At 42.5% G+C, this 13,266-nt stretch overlaps 1 protein-coding gene across 2 annotated transcripts; it reads right to left on the bottom strand.

The window, feature by feature from the left end:
• Positions 1 to 358: 358 nt before the first annotated feature.
• On the bottom strand, positions 359 to 12,664 carry LOC129704559 (tumor suppressor candidate 2-like). Of its 2 annotated transcripts, XM_055647757.1 has the most exons (5): positions 12,338 to 12,476; positions 7,543 to 7,608; positions 3,109 to 3,248; positions 1,945 to 2,065; positions 359 to 924 (listed from the first exon to the last, which is right to left on the bottom strand). In XM_055647757.1, exons 3-5 carry the CDS (start codon positions 3,201 to 3,203, stop codon positions 859 to 861), a joined length of 282 nt encoding a protein of 93 aa, XP_055503732.1. In that variant the 5' UTR covers positions 3,204 to 3,248; positions 7,543 to 7,608; positions 12,338 to 12,476; the 3' UTR covers positions 359 to 858. The 2 variants fall into 2 exon arrangements, with proteins under 2 accessions (XP_055503732.1, XP_055503731.1); XM_055647756.1 differs by lacking the exons at positions 3,109 to 3,248; positions 7,543 to 7,608 and having other exon boundaries at positions 12,338 to 12,664.
• Between the last annotated feature and the right edge of the window lie 602 nt (positions 12,665 to 13,266).

Here is a 13,266-nt window from a genome sequence, read left to right as displayed (position 1 = left end):
TCCAATGCCAAGAGTTCCAGTTCAATTCAGTGCCAGATTTTGTGGGTATCAGATCAAAATTTATTTCCATGGTCAAGCTTCCATGAGAGAGAGAGATCATGACTGCTGGAGCTGTGAGGCAGGAGCACTATTTGTTGGGCCACCGCAGGAAATAAATAATTCAAAATTGATGAAGTGAGCTCGGCAGCCAAGTTATTTTCTCAGTCATTTTCGGCTTCCTCTAAATTTCCAGTCTCAGCTTGCGCACACTTAGATACATTACATGCATGTACATGAAAACACATGTACATTTGGAATATGTATTTCAAGTTTTCAACTATTTTTCTTTTCACATGGCAATTAAGAACAAGTTCAGAGATTCACTGGATTTTTTTTATTATATAGTATGAGAAAATTAACAAACAAAATAGTCATTCATAAATAACAAAACTTAACAACTATATCAATTTTCATAGATATGCCATTATATTTACTGCTGAACATTGTCCAGCACTATATACAGAACTCAAATGTTTAAACACCCCTGGTGACTGCATTAAATTAAAGCTACTATTTACATTGGTTTTTAACATATGTCACAGTAATCTAACACAATTACTTGAAATAGCAGGTATTCTCGTGTACATCTGTACTGTGTGTTCTTATAAATGGATTCAATTTAACAGATCACTCTACAGACAATCATACAGAGAGAACATTTTGAGTGTTTGGCTCCTAGCATTAAAAACTACAGAAATTAAACAGGTGCCACACACTCATCAGGCCAGTCTCCATCGCCAAAATAAAGGACCATCAAGGGTTCAGCATCTGGCAAACTCCTATAGTCCAGTTTTACTCTGACAGAAACTTCCATTCCGGTCACACCTCACATAAAACCACTGGGAAATCCACATGGATTCGCGGATGGTCCAGTTTAACCATCCCCTGTCAAAACAAAGAAATAAGATCAGCCATTGCGGGGAGTGAAGATCAAAATATCCAGTGTTCATTGATTATTCAACACATGGTTATACACACTACCAGTTTGACATACGTTTCAATGCACTAATTGTGATGTTTGTTAAATGAATAATTATCCTTTTCACTGTAACCGTATGCATATTTAGTATTAAGCAACCAAATAGTTTGTTCACATGAAGAGCTTTTTAGATGATTGAGTTGCCACACATTTCATTGCTTGATGGTCACAGCACTTCACATGGTCCAAAGCCTAATTTCTAGCCATCATTTGGTAGCAAGAGGAGGAAGGTACAGACAGATACGTACAATGAAACCTCAGTGGCACTGAAACTGGAAAATTTCTGCAATTTCAAATTTGAATTCAACCAATAGTGAACATTGGCTTTACACAAGGTGTACATTTTTTATTAGCACTACTCCCGTTGAAAAAGATCTGGCATATATATTTTTTCCCTCAATCTCTCAAACCTGCTTCAATCTTACTGAATGGCTTTAAAAACTTCCACATGCCCACCCTAGTGGTAAAGTTGTTCTCTCTGTGAGTTTGTTCTTGGCCAATTGCAAAATCCCAACTACCACAGGAGGCTGAAAATGGCTATCATAGCATTCATACTTCACAGAAAATTTGCTGTCCCACATAAATCAAAAATGCTGTATTACTCAACTATCTGCAACACACTGGATTCTTAATTAGCTTAAAAGGAAAATATAAACACCTACATAACTGGGCCTCATATTTGAAAATATTTCCAGGAACAAGCACAATTCAGATAGACACTTCAATGCCACAGTCCAGTAAGTGCAGAATGCCACGTATGCAACGCACACTCTGCTTAACTAGATAACAGCAGTCAGCACATTGTCAAATTATGGAGCATGAAGTAGTCTTTAGGCATCCATTCCTTATTATGAATGACGTTAAGTCAGTCCATTGGCCTAAGAAAATAAAATTACTCCAAAATATAGAACCTGGCTCGCTCTCACCTGAGGTATTAAATTTTTATGAATTCTTTTCAGTTTTGCTTTTTTCCTTCCATTTTTTGTGACAAAGGTTTCTTCATAGAATTCATGTGCCAAATCGCCATCTTCATCATAGTACATTGAGCTACAAGGATAAAATATTTTTTTTTGTTAAGTTGAGAATATTTATACGCCCACTCGTGAACAAAACCACAGCTTTGTGTAATTACATGAATGATAAGTGACTGCTACAGCTGAAAATTCTAAACCTCTCCATTTCTAAACCAAATGATCTTTCTGGTGAAAAAATACATTGATTGAATTGTTGGGATTGGCTACAAAAAAAGGATTTTGCATCCAAACATAAAATAAGTTCTTTTTCAGTAATGTGAAGCATCCTGATATGTACTGTTAAGAAAAGCACCCATCCAGATTGATATATGTTAAGAGATATTGATCATGCTTCAAGATTTGATGGCACTCCTAAAGATAGTTCTTGGGGTGATTTCCCAAGCAAAAGTCCTAATTCCCTGGGAATATCACCAACTCTCCCAGTAAGCTTTCAGTAATGCCAGCTCAATTATAAAAGAAAATGGTAACGTTTGCCAAATTCTGAATTATATATCATCTGCTCATTAACACGTGTGGGATTATTGACTGAATTTTTGTCCCAAGGAAAGTTTCATTAATGTTAGAAAATGTGCATTATTAAATATTTCCAGTTTTACTTTTTCCATACTTTGCTAAATGATTCTAAATTTTAAAATTTGAACTATGGAGCTTGTTCATTAACATTACAAAAACAGCCTACAGCAGACTGTTTGGCAAAGAAATCGCTGAAAGTAACTCAATGTATACCAATCAGCATACCTGAGTTTAATCTCAAGATTTGTCTTTAACTTTGTTATCTGGTGACTCTTATGTACTGCCTAGGTCTGCTGTACGATTCTACCGGGTATGTATGCAAAACAGCATTTCACCGTACCGAGAAATATGTGATAATAAAGTTTTATCGAATCATTGATTATTGAAGCAATATAATTGGCCTCAAAATATCTACAGTTTGAATAAGGAGGGAGTAGAAAGAGGAATAAGATAAATCAGCCAGATCTCAGCTCCCAACTGCTATCCACTTCCCTATACCGAGTGGCTATATTGGATAACAGATTAGAACAGGATCAGGCTTGCCTGTTATACCCTCCGCAGTTAAACAGCCTGGAACACTCACTGTCTAGGCTCACACATGAAGAATGGCCACTTTGATGATGGTTGCCAGCACTCATAGAACCGTGCCCATCAAGAGTCAGCGCCTTCAGGAGGGAAGAAAACTGGAGAAAAAATTATGCAAAAAAACATCTTAAATAAAAATATTCAAAATATATTGTAACAAACAGATGCAAAAAAAAACCCAATAGGTTCCCAATAATTTAATCGACTATGGGTCACGTTGAGAGCTGGTTCCTGCACTTGAAACAATATTTGATGTCTATATTCCATCCCTACTTAAGAGTGAAGTAAAAAATGATAAGAATTTCAAATGAATTAGAATTAGAATTTCCTTTATTGACTTATTCTGAAATTTGACCAAAACAAATTAACATACGAGTTTGATTCAAGACTTGGCAAATGAAAGAGGAATTTAAAATGTTGGATGATGTGTTTTGTAGTAACTGGAAAGTCTTAGCATCTCTCTGAACCCGTCACTAAAGGGTGATGGTTTAAATAACAAATACAGGTCAGCTAAGGTAAAATGTTGAAAACATCAGAATGGCAAGACAGATGCAAACAAATCTACTATGCCTTATTAAATCTCCATATGTTTGTAATGGTCCAGCATAGTTGGACCAAGGAGTAAAGCATGCGATAAAATTAACCAAGTCAGACCTCAAATGCTACACTTTCCGCCTTTGTAAATGGTCCAGTTTATGCACTTAAAAAAAGAGAACTGGCCCAGATTATTTGCAACTACACCAATTAAGGGGAAGAACTAACACCATTTAACTCAAATAACATGAATAACATATCATGTATACAAGAGATCAACTTGTTCATTTACACACAATGTGTTCCTCCAAAATACACCAAGAACAAACATCCATATGTCACTTTTCCAGAACAAATTAAAACCTCACATGGTGTAAACTTATTTATCTAATACACAGCATAAATAAGTTCAAAAGGCCACCTATACTTTTGAGCTTTACCATTTTTGAAAATGTGTTCCAGTGGTTGAGAAGAGCAAAAAAGGTGGTCAGGGGGAATAGTTGTGGCAGGTTTGACCTGAACCTCAACCGGGACAGGGCAATAAAGAGCGAGCAGGCATGACGCTGATATTCTGACACGTTTGACGTCCCAAGACACAGGGGAGCATGTAGAACATTTTGCCATTCGTCTGGATGAGCAAAGTTCTCTCAAGAATTTCAACACCATTCAAAATACAGCATGTTGCTTGATTGTCCATTGCTCTAAACATATATATCCCATACCAGTAGCAGATAATTGCAATGTGTACCATATATAAAAAACACTAGTTGGTTTACTACAACATTATCTCCCAAATGCATGGTCACTATCATTAAGAAAGTAGAGGTTAGCAGGGATGCACAGACAACACTCTCTGCAATTTCCTCTCAAAGTTGCATACCATTCTGTCTTGCAAAATGTCACTAATCTAAATCCTGGAGACAAGAAGGTACTACTGCTGTGGTTCAAGGCAGCAGCAACCAATACCTTCTCAAAGGAAATTAGTGTTGGGAAATAAATGCTGACTGGCCTTGCCAGTAACTCAGATTCTGAAAAATGAACAACAAGTTTACCTCGGGGACAGACAATCCTGAGCTTGCAAACTGTCCAATTTAGTCTTATCTTGGCCAGTGACAGCTTGTGTATGCATCAACTAGATCTTTTTGCACATGACTAGTTAAAAAGTAGAACAAACTACCACATGATTCAGTGTCACTCAGAAAAGAGAATCTGCTACACAGTGTGGCCTTTGCACTTGGAATCAGAATTGGGTAAGCAAACCATTTAGTTAAGCAATCAACTTGTATAGTAAACCCATTCATCTCAATGCAATTGACAATATTCGTTACATGTGCAACAACTAAGGAAAATGCTGGAAACATCTTTCAAGTCATCAAAAATAATTGAAACCTTGGTAATAACTAAAAAATGAAAATATTTCAATTTCCAGAAATCAGTACATTTCACTCAGTAGACAAAAATGCTGGAGAAACTCAGCGGGTGAGGCAGCATCTATGGAGCGAAGGAATAGGCGACGTTTTGGGTCGAGACCCTTCTTCACTCAGTGATATGCATTGTTACACACACCTATGTTTGTCCTTACAATTAGGGAAAAATGAGCAAAAGCCAGTTAAAAATGGATATTACGTGCAATTGATCAAAGAAAAGCAGGCTGGAAATCATACTTTGGCAAAAACGGTTGCACTTTTAAGACTTTGGGACACTTCAAACTAACATGAAACAATGTCCATCCTTACACAGATGCTACCTGACCGATTTAGTTCCTCCAGCACCTTGTTTTATACCATTAGAAACAATTTTCGATGTTTGGATGTCCACGTGGAACTAAAATTGACTCAAAAATAATTGCTATAAATAATTGCTCCAAATGATTTGCTTGTGAACATCAGCAGCAGGCTGATTAAAGGCACAGCCATTCTGCCCTTCTATAACAATGTGCAGATTTCCATTAAGTAATGTACACTGCAACAGCAAATTGATTACAAAATCAACTTCTGTTGTAAACCAGAGAGCTTAGTATCAAAGCATTAGCTCACCAGAACCCTACTCCACAAAGCTGAATCATTATGGAGTTTTTCGTCCTCCACTGCAAGCACTTAACCCTGTATTCTTTTAAAAACAGGATTTGGCTCAACTGCACACTGCTGTGCTGATAACCTGGCTTGGAATATTGCATTTGCTCTCAGCTGCACCAGTAACCCGATGCAAATTCCTGCCTCTTGCTAGCACTACCAATAACCTAGTGTGGAGAACCTGTGTAAGAGATTTAGTTATGTTTGGACCAGGAGAGTAGTGTGGCTACTTGGCACTGAGAATGAGTGCAGACCTTTGCTAACAGATCACCCGGATCCTACTGTGTCTCCTCACCTGTGGAAAGGATTTAAGTTGCTTTCTCCCCCTCTGTTTGGCTGCACAGTTCTCCGCAGCACAGACACTTTCCTATGGTCACCTGCTCAACAAGAGTTAACATTCGACCACACTCCCAATACAGCTCATTCAGGCCTATCCAACACCAGCCCTTGTAAGCAGTCTCTCCACACCAGTGAAAAAAAATCTTTTCACTCTACCTTGGTACACGTGACAATAAACTAAACTAAAAAAACACCTAGCTAGGGTTGTACATTGCTGGATTTAAACCAAATTTGCAACACTGAGGTTATGGCCAAGGATCTCAGCATAGTACGAAACTAGAATATCATTCGGATCAGTGCGAAAAGATAATAGCATATTTGGGAACCTTGCTTTGAATGACAACATTTTCCCCAGCCATTAGAGTTATTCTCATCTTTCTAGATTTATAGAGTCTTCCCTCAAAAACCTTGCCCTGCATGTAATTTGTCCTGCATTTAAAGGAAGCATTTTCAGATTCTATCCAGAGAACCATATACCTCTTAACCAGGATAGATGTAACATACAAAACCAGTACAGAAAACTCGCATCATGTATTTAGAAAATCATAAAGTGGTTTGATGGTCAAGGCTCCATCAGAAACTGACATTGGAAGTTAGTGGTTACGTTGATGAACTTTTGCACTGTTGCAAGAGGCAGCTCTGATGCAGTAATCATTGTAGGGTTGTGAGGATGGTGCCAGTGTACATTTGGAACAGTTTTGTACGTTCAGCTTAACCAACAAAAAGTCAGACATAAATGGGGTCTGTGCGAGTGTCCATGGCTACAGCTTCAACTTGAAGATAGTTAGAGGAGTCAAAGGAGAAGTTGTTGAGGATGAGAACAAGTTCCACCAAGTAGAAGTAGAGTGTTCATTGATAGGATTTATTTGTGTTTTTGTTCAAGAAAGAACCAGAGGGCCATAAGGTCATCCTGATGGGGAATGGAGGAGTAATGGGAATGGATGTCCATAGAAGGAGGAGAGGGGAGCTCAGAGGAGGTACTGTGGAAGGGGGAGGGGTCACAGGTGAGGTACCATGGAGGGAAGCGGTGGGTGGGGATGGGAGAATAAGGTCAGTGGCATAGTTAACATTGGAAGGGCAGCGGGACCCCTTGGTGTCAACGCTAATCGCCCTGGCCCAGATGTGGCCATGGAGCAGTAGCATCCAACAGAATCAACAGTCCTAACACTTAGGCTGATGGAGAAGCTGTAGGAACTATTGACCTCGGGCCTGGAGGTCAACGACTCCAGCCTGTGAGCACACATTTTAACACTGCCATCTTCAGCTCCCCTGCATTATGTCAACATGCTTTTATTTATTATCTGCAAATTCTTTATCATGCCTTCTACATTTAAATATTTTAAAAAGCACAAGAACCCTTTAGAAACATACTGAAAAAGGGCTTCCAGTCATTACAAACACGTCCTGCATCCTACTACTGAGCCAAATATAAAATTGTCATCCTCACCTTGGATCCATGGACTTAGTTTTTTGTATAGCCTACTTTATTGACTTCATCTCCTCGTGAAGACAACTGTAAAGTATTCATTAAGAGCCTTATTAATATTTCCCACTTCCACACAGATAAACACAGCAATAATTTGGTCACCAATAGGCTATTCGTCTTTCAGTTACCCGCTTGTTGTTTACGTAGTTTAATAATATCTTTCCATTTTTTATCTACCAATATTCTTTCCTGGCTGAATTTCACTTTTACACCGAACACCTTTCAGACTTTTGATTTACATTTTTAGTATTTATTTCACTAACTATCCTTTATGTAATTTTACCCCTACGCTATGACATGAAGAACGCTCTAGTTTGAATACCCCACCAATTTTCTTTGAATCTGAATCACCACCTTTAAAGTAGATTGTATCACATTGAAGATGGTTAGCAAAAACTACAACAGGATTTTGATCAGCTGGGCAAGTGGGCTGAGGAATGGCTAATGGAGTTTAATGCAGATAAGTGAGAGGCATGCGACGACAAACTGGAGCAGGACCATCGTAGTGAATGGTGGACCCCTGGGTAGTGTTATAGAGCAGAGGGATCTAGGAGTACAGGTACAGTGTTCCGAGAAAGCACTGTCACAAGTAGATACGGTGGTAAAAGCTTTTGGGATATTGGCCTTCATCAGTCAGGATTTAGAATAGAGAAGGCACCGGGAACTGCAGGTGCTAGTTCACCAAAAGAAAATGCTGGAGAACCTTTATGTCAGGCAGCATTGCTGAAGGACATAGATAGGTGATGTTTCCAGTCGGGACCCTTCTTCTACATTTGTTGTAGAGGGAGAAAGCTGAAGTGGAAAAAGGATAAAGCTTGGCAAGTGATAGGTGGATACAAGTGAGGAGGGTTTGATTGGCAGATGGATGGACAAAAGGTGGAGATGAAAAGAAAACAAAAGAATGACAAATAAGGAGAGAAGTGGTGGTAAAATAGGCGATGTAGGCGAAAGTGAGAAGGGAGTTTGGTGTATAAGATGGGATGGTGGGAGAAATGGAGGGGGAGAGAAGAGAGTGAGTGGGTGTTTTACCTAAAATTGGAGAATTCAATGTTCATACAGTGTTGTAAGTGGAATATGAAGCGCTGTTCCTCCACTTTACGTGTGGCATCGCTCTGGCAATGGAGGCGGCCCAGGACAGAAAGGTCAGTATGGAAAAGATAGACACAAAATGCTGGATTAACTCAACAGGTTAGGCAGCATCTCTGGAGAAAATGGATTAGTGATGTTTCAGGTCGGAACACTTCCACAGACTTGCCTATTTTTGGTATAAACCAGCATTTGCAGTTACTTTTTATTATCTGAGGTCAATTTGGTAATCTGTAGGGAGTTACAATAGTTAACAACCAGGTGATAGGTGGCCTAGGTGAAGAGTATTCTGCAAAATAGACCCCTCGGCCACGCTTGATCTCACCAATAAGGAGGCCAAATAGGGAACATCAAATGCAGTAGATTAGAGAAGGTGCACATGGGCCTCTGTCTCACTTGGAAGGGCTTCTGGGGTCTCTGGGTGGACGCGAGAGGATGTATAGGAATAGGTGTTACATGTTTTTCTGTTGCAGGGGAAAGTACCTGGGGAGGAAATTTGAGTGAGATGGGATGAGTGAACCCAAAGGTTGCGGAAGAAATGGTCAATGGAAAGCATAAAGGGGTAGAGGTGGAGATGTTGTGACTGATGGTGGAATCATTGAAGGTTGCAGAAATGTCAGGGAACAATGTGTTGGATGCAGAAGCTGGTGGGGTGAAAGACCAGGGGAACTCTATCCTTCTTCCATCTTCGGGGAAGGGGAGCAAGAGCAGAACTACGGAACACATAGGAGGCACAGCTGAGCGATCTTCAAAATTAATGGGGGGAAATCACATTTACTAAATAACATCTCAGATGTCCTAGAATGGAAAGCCTAGTTTTGGGAGCAAATGCAGCAGAGGCAGAGAAATTAAAAGTACGGGATGACCTCCTTGCAAGAGACAGGGTGGGAGGACATGTGGTCCGTCCAGATAACTGCGAGACAGTGGATTTATAGTGGATGTTAGTTGATAGTCTATCGAGGAAGGGCACGGATGTATCAGAGATAGTCCAAGCTAATATGACGCCAGTGTGGAAGTTAGTGATAATGTTGATTAAATCACTAGTTCTCCATGCGTGCATGAGGCTGCCCTGATGCAGTCATCAATATAGTGAAGGAAGAGTTAGGGATGGTGCCTGTATACATTTGGAATATATTTCAAGTGGCCATATCCCAATCATTTTTGTTAAATCACTTCCAATTAAATTTTCATTCCTTCTTATAATTCTGGTAAACCTGAATTATGACCACTACTACAAAAACTACTTTTCTGTCAAATTGACACAATTCTAAACTTTCAAATCATGACTTCATGGGTTGAGATGCCTCTGCACATAGCAATGTTCACTCAGCAATGGTACTGTCATCATTCAGTTACAAGGCTGTGGAATCAAGCTCCAATGCACTGATGAACTTTCAGCTGACAACTCCGTAAAGAACTTAGGCAGTAATGCATTGTCAAATACCATCAAGGGAGGAAATTTAATTATTACATCTATTCATGTACATAGACAAAGATTCCAAACCCCACTCAAACATAAAGGTTGTAATAAAAATGCCATCCCAGCAAAGATTTCTAAATCATCAAAACTATTCTGTGAATCAGTTGTACTAAGAGGCAAAAACTCTTTTTTTTTTTAATTGATTTGTGAACTTTGCGGCTTGATAAGTACATCAGTGACAAGCCTCATTGAGCTACTCAGGTCATATTTGCGATTTTGACAACTTTTCCCAAAATGTTATTGCCTAGAACAGCTAAACATGTAGACTCAATTTCCCTCCCAATTATCTACAGGTTTATGGGTCTCTTAGAGGAAGGTAGAATTTTTACAGCTAAGATACAAAATACTGTACAAACTTTCAGTTAGATAAGTGTCCTTTCAAGCCCAGACCTAGCACACCTTTGACAAATCTTCATATTTGGAAGTGCAGAGATTTGTGCAGCGGCAAACAGGAACCTTCATAAGAAAGTGTATTTACATTGAATAACAGTGACAACAATCTAAAGCTGATGACTGTTGATCTCAAAACAGCTAAGCACCAAGACTTATTTTCCCTCCCAATTAACTGCTGACTTTTAGGTCCCCAATGGGAATTAATCAGAGCGGCAATTATTAGAATAAACAGGAGAATAAGGTCAAGAGCAAGCATCTCACCGAGTGCTGCTCCAATAGGGAACTCCTACAAGAATGTGAAAGTTAATTGAGTACCATCAAAATGAGAGCACTATCAGCATCTAATAGAATTGAGATCTAATATCATTCTGGGCAGATCTGGGCAGCAGACAACTGGATGTTACCTAATCCTACCAAAACATTCTCTATTCCTGCTCCTTCCCTGCCCCCTCTAACCTGCCCCCACAAACAGCCCCCGTCACCCAGCCCCCCCCCCCCCCCATACAAACATCCCCTGTCACCCAGAACCCCCCCCCCCCCATAAATCCCTTTCACCCCCTATCCTCACCCACGACGACTCCCATTACATATAACAACCCCCCCCCCCTCTTCCTCCTTCAGAGCAAGGCACCTTACACCCCCCCCCCCCTTACCCAGCCCCCTGTGCCCATACACCCCTAACGCCGCACACTTACAGGCTCTTCGCACTTACCAAGAGCATGACACGCTTACACCATCTCTCTCCCCAAGCCTCCCACCCATATACTCGCCCTTATCCAGTGTACCCACCCCTACACCCTCCCCTTTCTCGTCCCACACACGTACACCACCCATTTCCCCCAAGGCCCCATACAAATACACCCCTTTCACCCTTCCTAAGGCCCCGTGCCCCTATACCCCTTTTGCCCTTTATCAAAGGCCCCGCATCCATACCCCCCCATCAAATGTCCACCACCCTTCCCCCCGGGCTCAGCGCCCATACACCTCCCCTTACCCAGGATCCCCAACACATTCACCACCTTAACCAGGGCCCCCACCACACACCTCCCCTTCACCCAGGGCTACCCATCCATATATCCACCCCCTTACCCAAGCCGCACACCCATAGAAATACCACCCCCCTCTCAACCAGGGCACCCTGCCCATACAAACACCCCCATCCCAGGAATCCCACCCATTCAAGCAATCCCACAGTCCCTTTCTATTCACCCTTCCCCATCCCGCAGAAGCTCATACAATCACACTTCCATCCAACCTCTCCCACCCCACTCGTACAACACCCCATCTCTACTGGCCCATTCAAACACCCCCACCCCACCTGCCCATTTAAATACACCTCACCCTTCTCCAGGGTCTCCTGCCCACGCAACACCCCCCGCCCAATACCAGTGCTCCCCGCGCATTCAAACAGTCGCCCCACAGCTCCCTGCCAAAACCCCAGCGACCCTCCACCCCCATCCCTCCTACTCATTCCGCGTCCCGTTGCCCATGCAAATCCGCCTACCCCAACAACACAATTCCCCAGAGCACCTCCACTCCCTTTACCAAATAACATCTCCTAGGCACCTGCATCCCACCCCCTCCCATTCCGATATTAAACAACCCACTCCTCTCTCTTTCAACGCCCGGACCTCTCCGTCCCACATAACATTTCTGCCACCTCTCGGCTCACCTCCTGTCCGCAGGCCCGGCCCTCTCCCCTCCCTGCCCGGGCCCTCTCTCCTTCCACCTGTCCTCCCAGCCCCCACCTTCCCCGGAACGTCTCTCACTGGCCCAGCGGGCCTAAGGGCCTGTTACCTCCTGCGGCTGAAGACGAAGGGGGTGGCGCCCAGGCGTGCGGCACGGTAGCGGGCCAAGCTCTGCTGCCGCTCCCCATTGGTGGCGTCCGCGGGCGCGCCCGATCCGAAGGGCCAGAAGCCGCGGCCTTTGGAACTGCTGCCGCCCATGTCAGCGGGAGACCATCCCCGAGCGGCCGGGCCGGGCTCGGGGACAGGCGGGCGATTGCCGCAGAGGGGGGGGTGCAGCGGGTGGCCGTGACCGCTGGGGCAAGCGGGCTGGCGGGCGGCGGGGCTGGAGCAGGGTCACCGGTTACCGCTCGAGTCACTCCGGCAGTTACCACCGGCCGCGGGCGCCTGACGGGTAAAACAACTTCCGCTCCGTGGGCGGGACGAGCGGATGTGACGCTACAACGCAGCCTGAGCACCTGCTCAGAGCAAAGATGCTAAAGCGCCGGAGGTACAAGGAAATATACTGTATCAGAGCACGACCGCCCACTCGCCGTAGTAGGCCATGGGTAAATTGTAGCGCCATCTTGATAAGCGAGAACCGTCATGGCGTCCACATGTACACCTACAAGCTTAGCTCACTGTTCTGCTGTAAATTGCTCAAATCGCCAAAGTAATCGGCCTGACCTATTTTCCTTCAGGTACACAAAGAAGCTGGATAAACTCAGCGGGTGCAGCATCATCTATGGAGCGAAGGAAATAGGCAACGCAGGTTCCCCAATAACAAAAAAAGGTGGAAATATATTATTACTTTCAGTCGATATTATTCTGTCGTGAAAATATGATTTTGTGATCTACCACCAACGGTCATAGGGAAACTAGGTTCGTTGGTACATTAGAAAGTTTTCTCTGGAGAGAATGAATGGGTGACGTTTCAGGTTGAGACCATTCTTCACACTGATTAGTCTGTTCGAGTTGGACCCCTTCATGCAACAATGTTTG

The sequence above is a fragment of the Leucoraja erinacea genome, chromosome 16, assembly GCF_028641065.1.
Source record: "Leucoraja erinacea ecotype New England chromosome 16, Leri_hhj_1, whole genome shotgun sequence".
Classification (NCBI taxonomy): Eukaryota; Metazoa; Chordata; class Chondrichthyes; order Rajiformes; family Rajidae; genus Leucoraja; species Leucoraja erinaceus.
Note: the sequence above shows the minus strand (reverse complement) of the source record. Positions and strands in the feature narration are given on the sequence as shown.

Bases quoted from the DNA above. Each gene is read 5' to 3' on its own strand.
- LOC129704559 (XM_055647756.1), bottom strand. From the start codon at position 12,486: ATGGGCGGCAGCAGTTCCAAAGGCCGCGGCTTCTGGCCCTTCGGATCG. The intron at 2,066-12,337 runs GTAACAGGCCCT...TTATCCTTGTAG, and splicing joins TTCGTCTTCAGCCGCAGGAG to CTCAATGTACTATGATGAAG. The intron at 925-1,944 runs GTGAGAGCGAGC...TTGTTTTGACAG, and splicing joins ATAAAAATTTAATACCTCAG to GGGATGGTTAAACTGGACCA.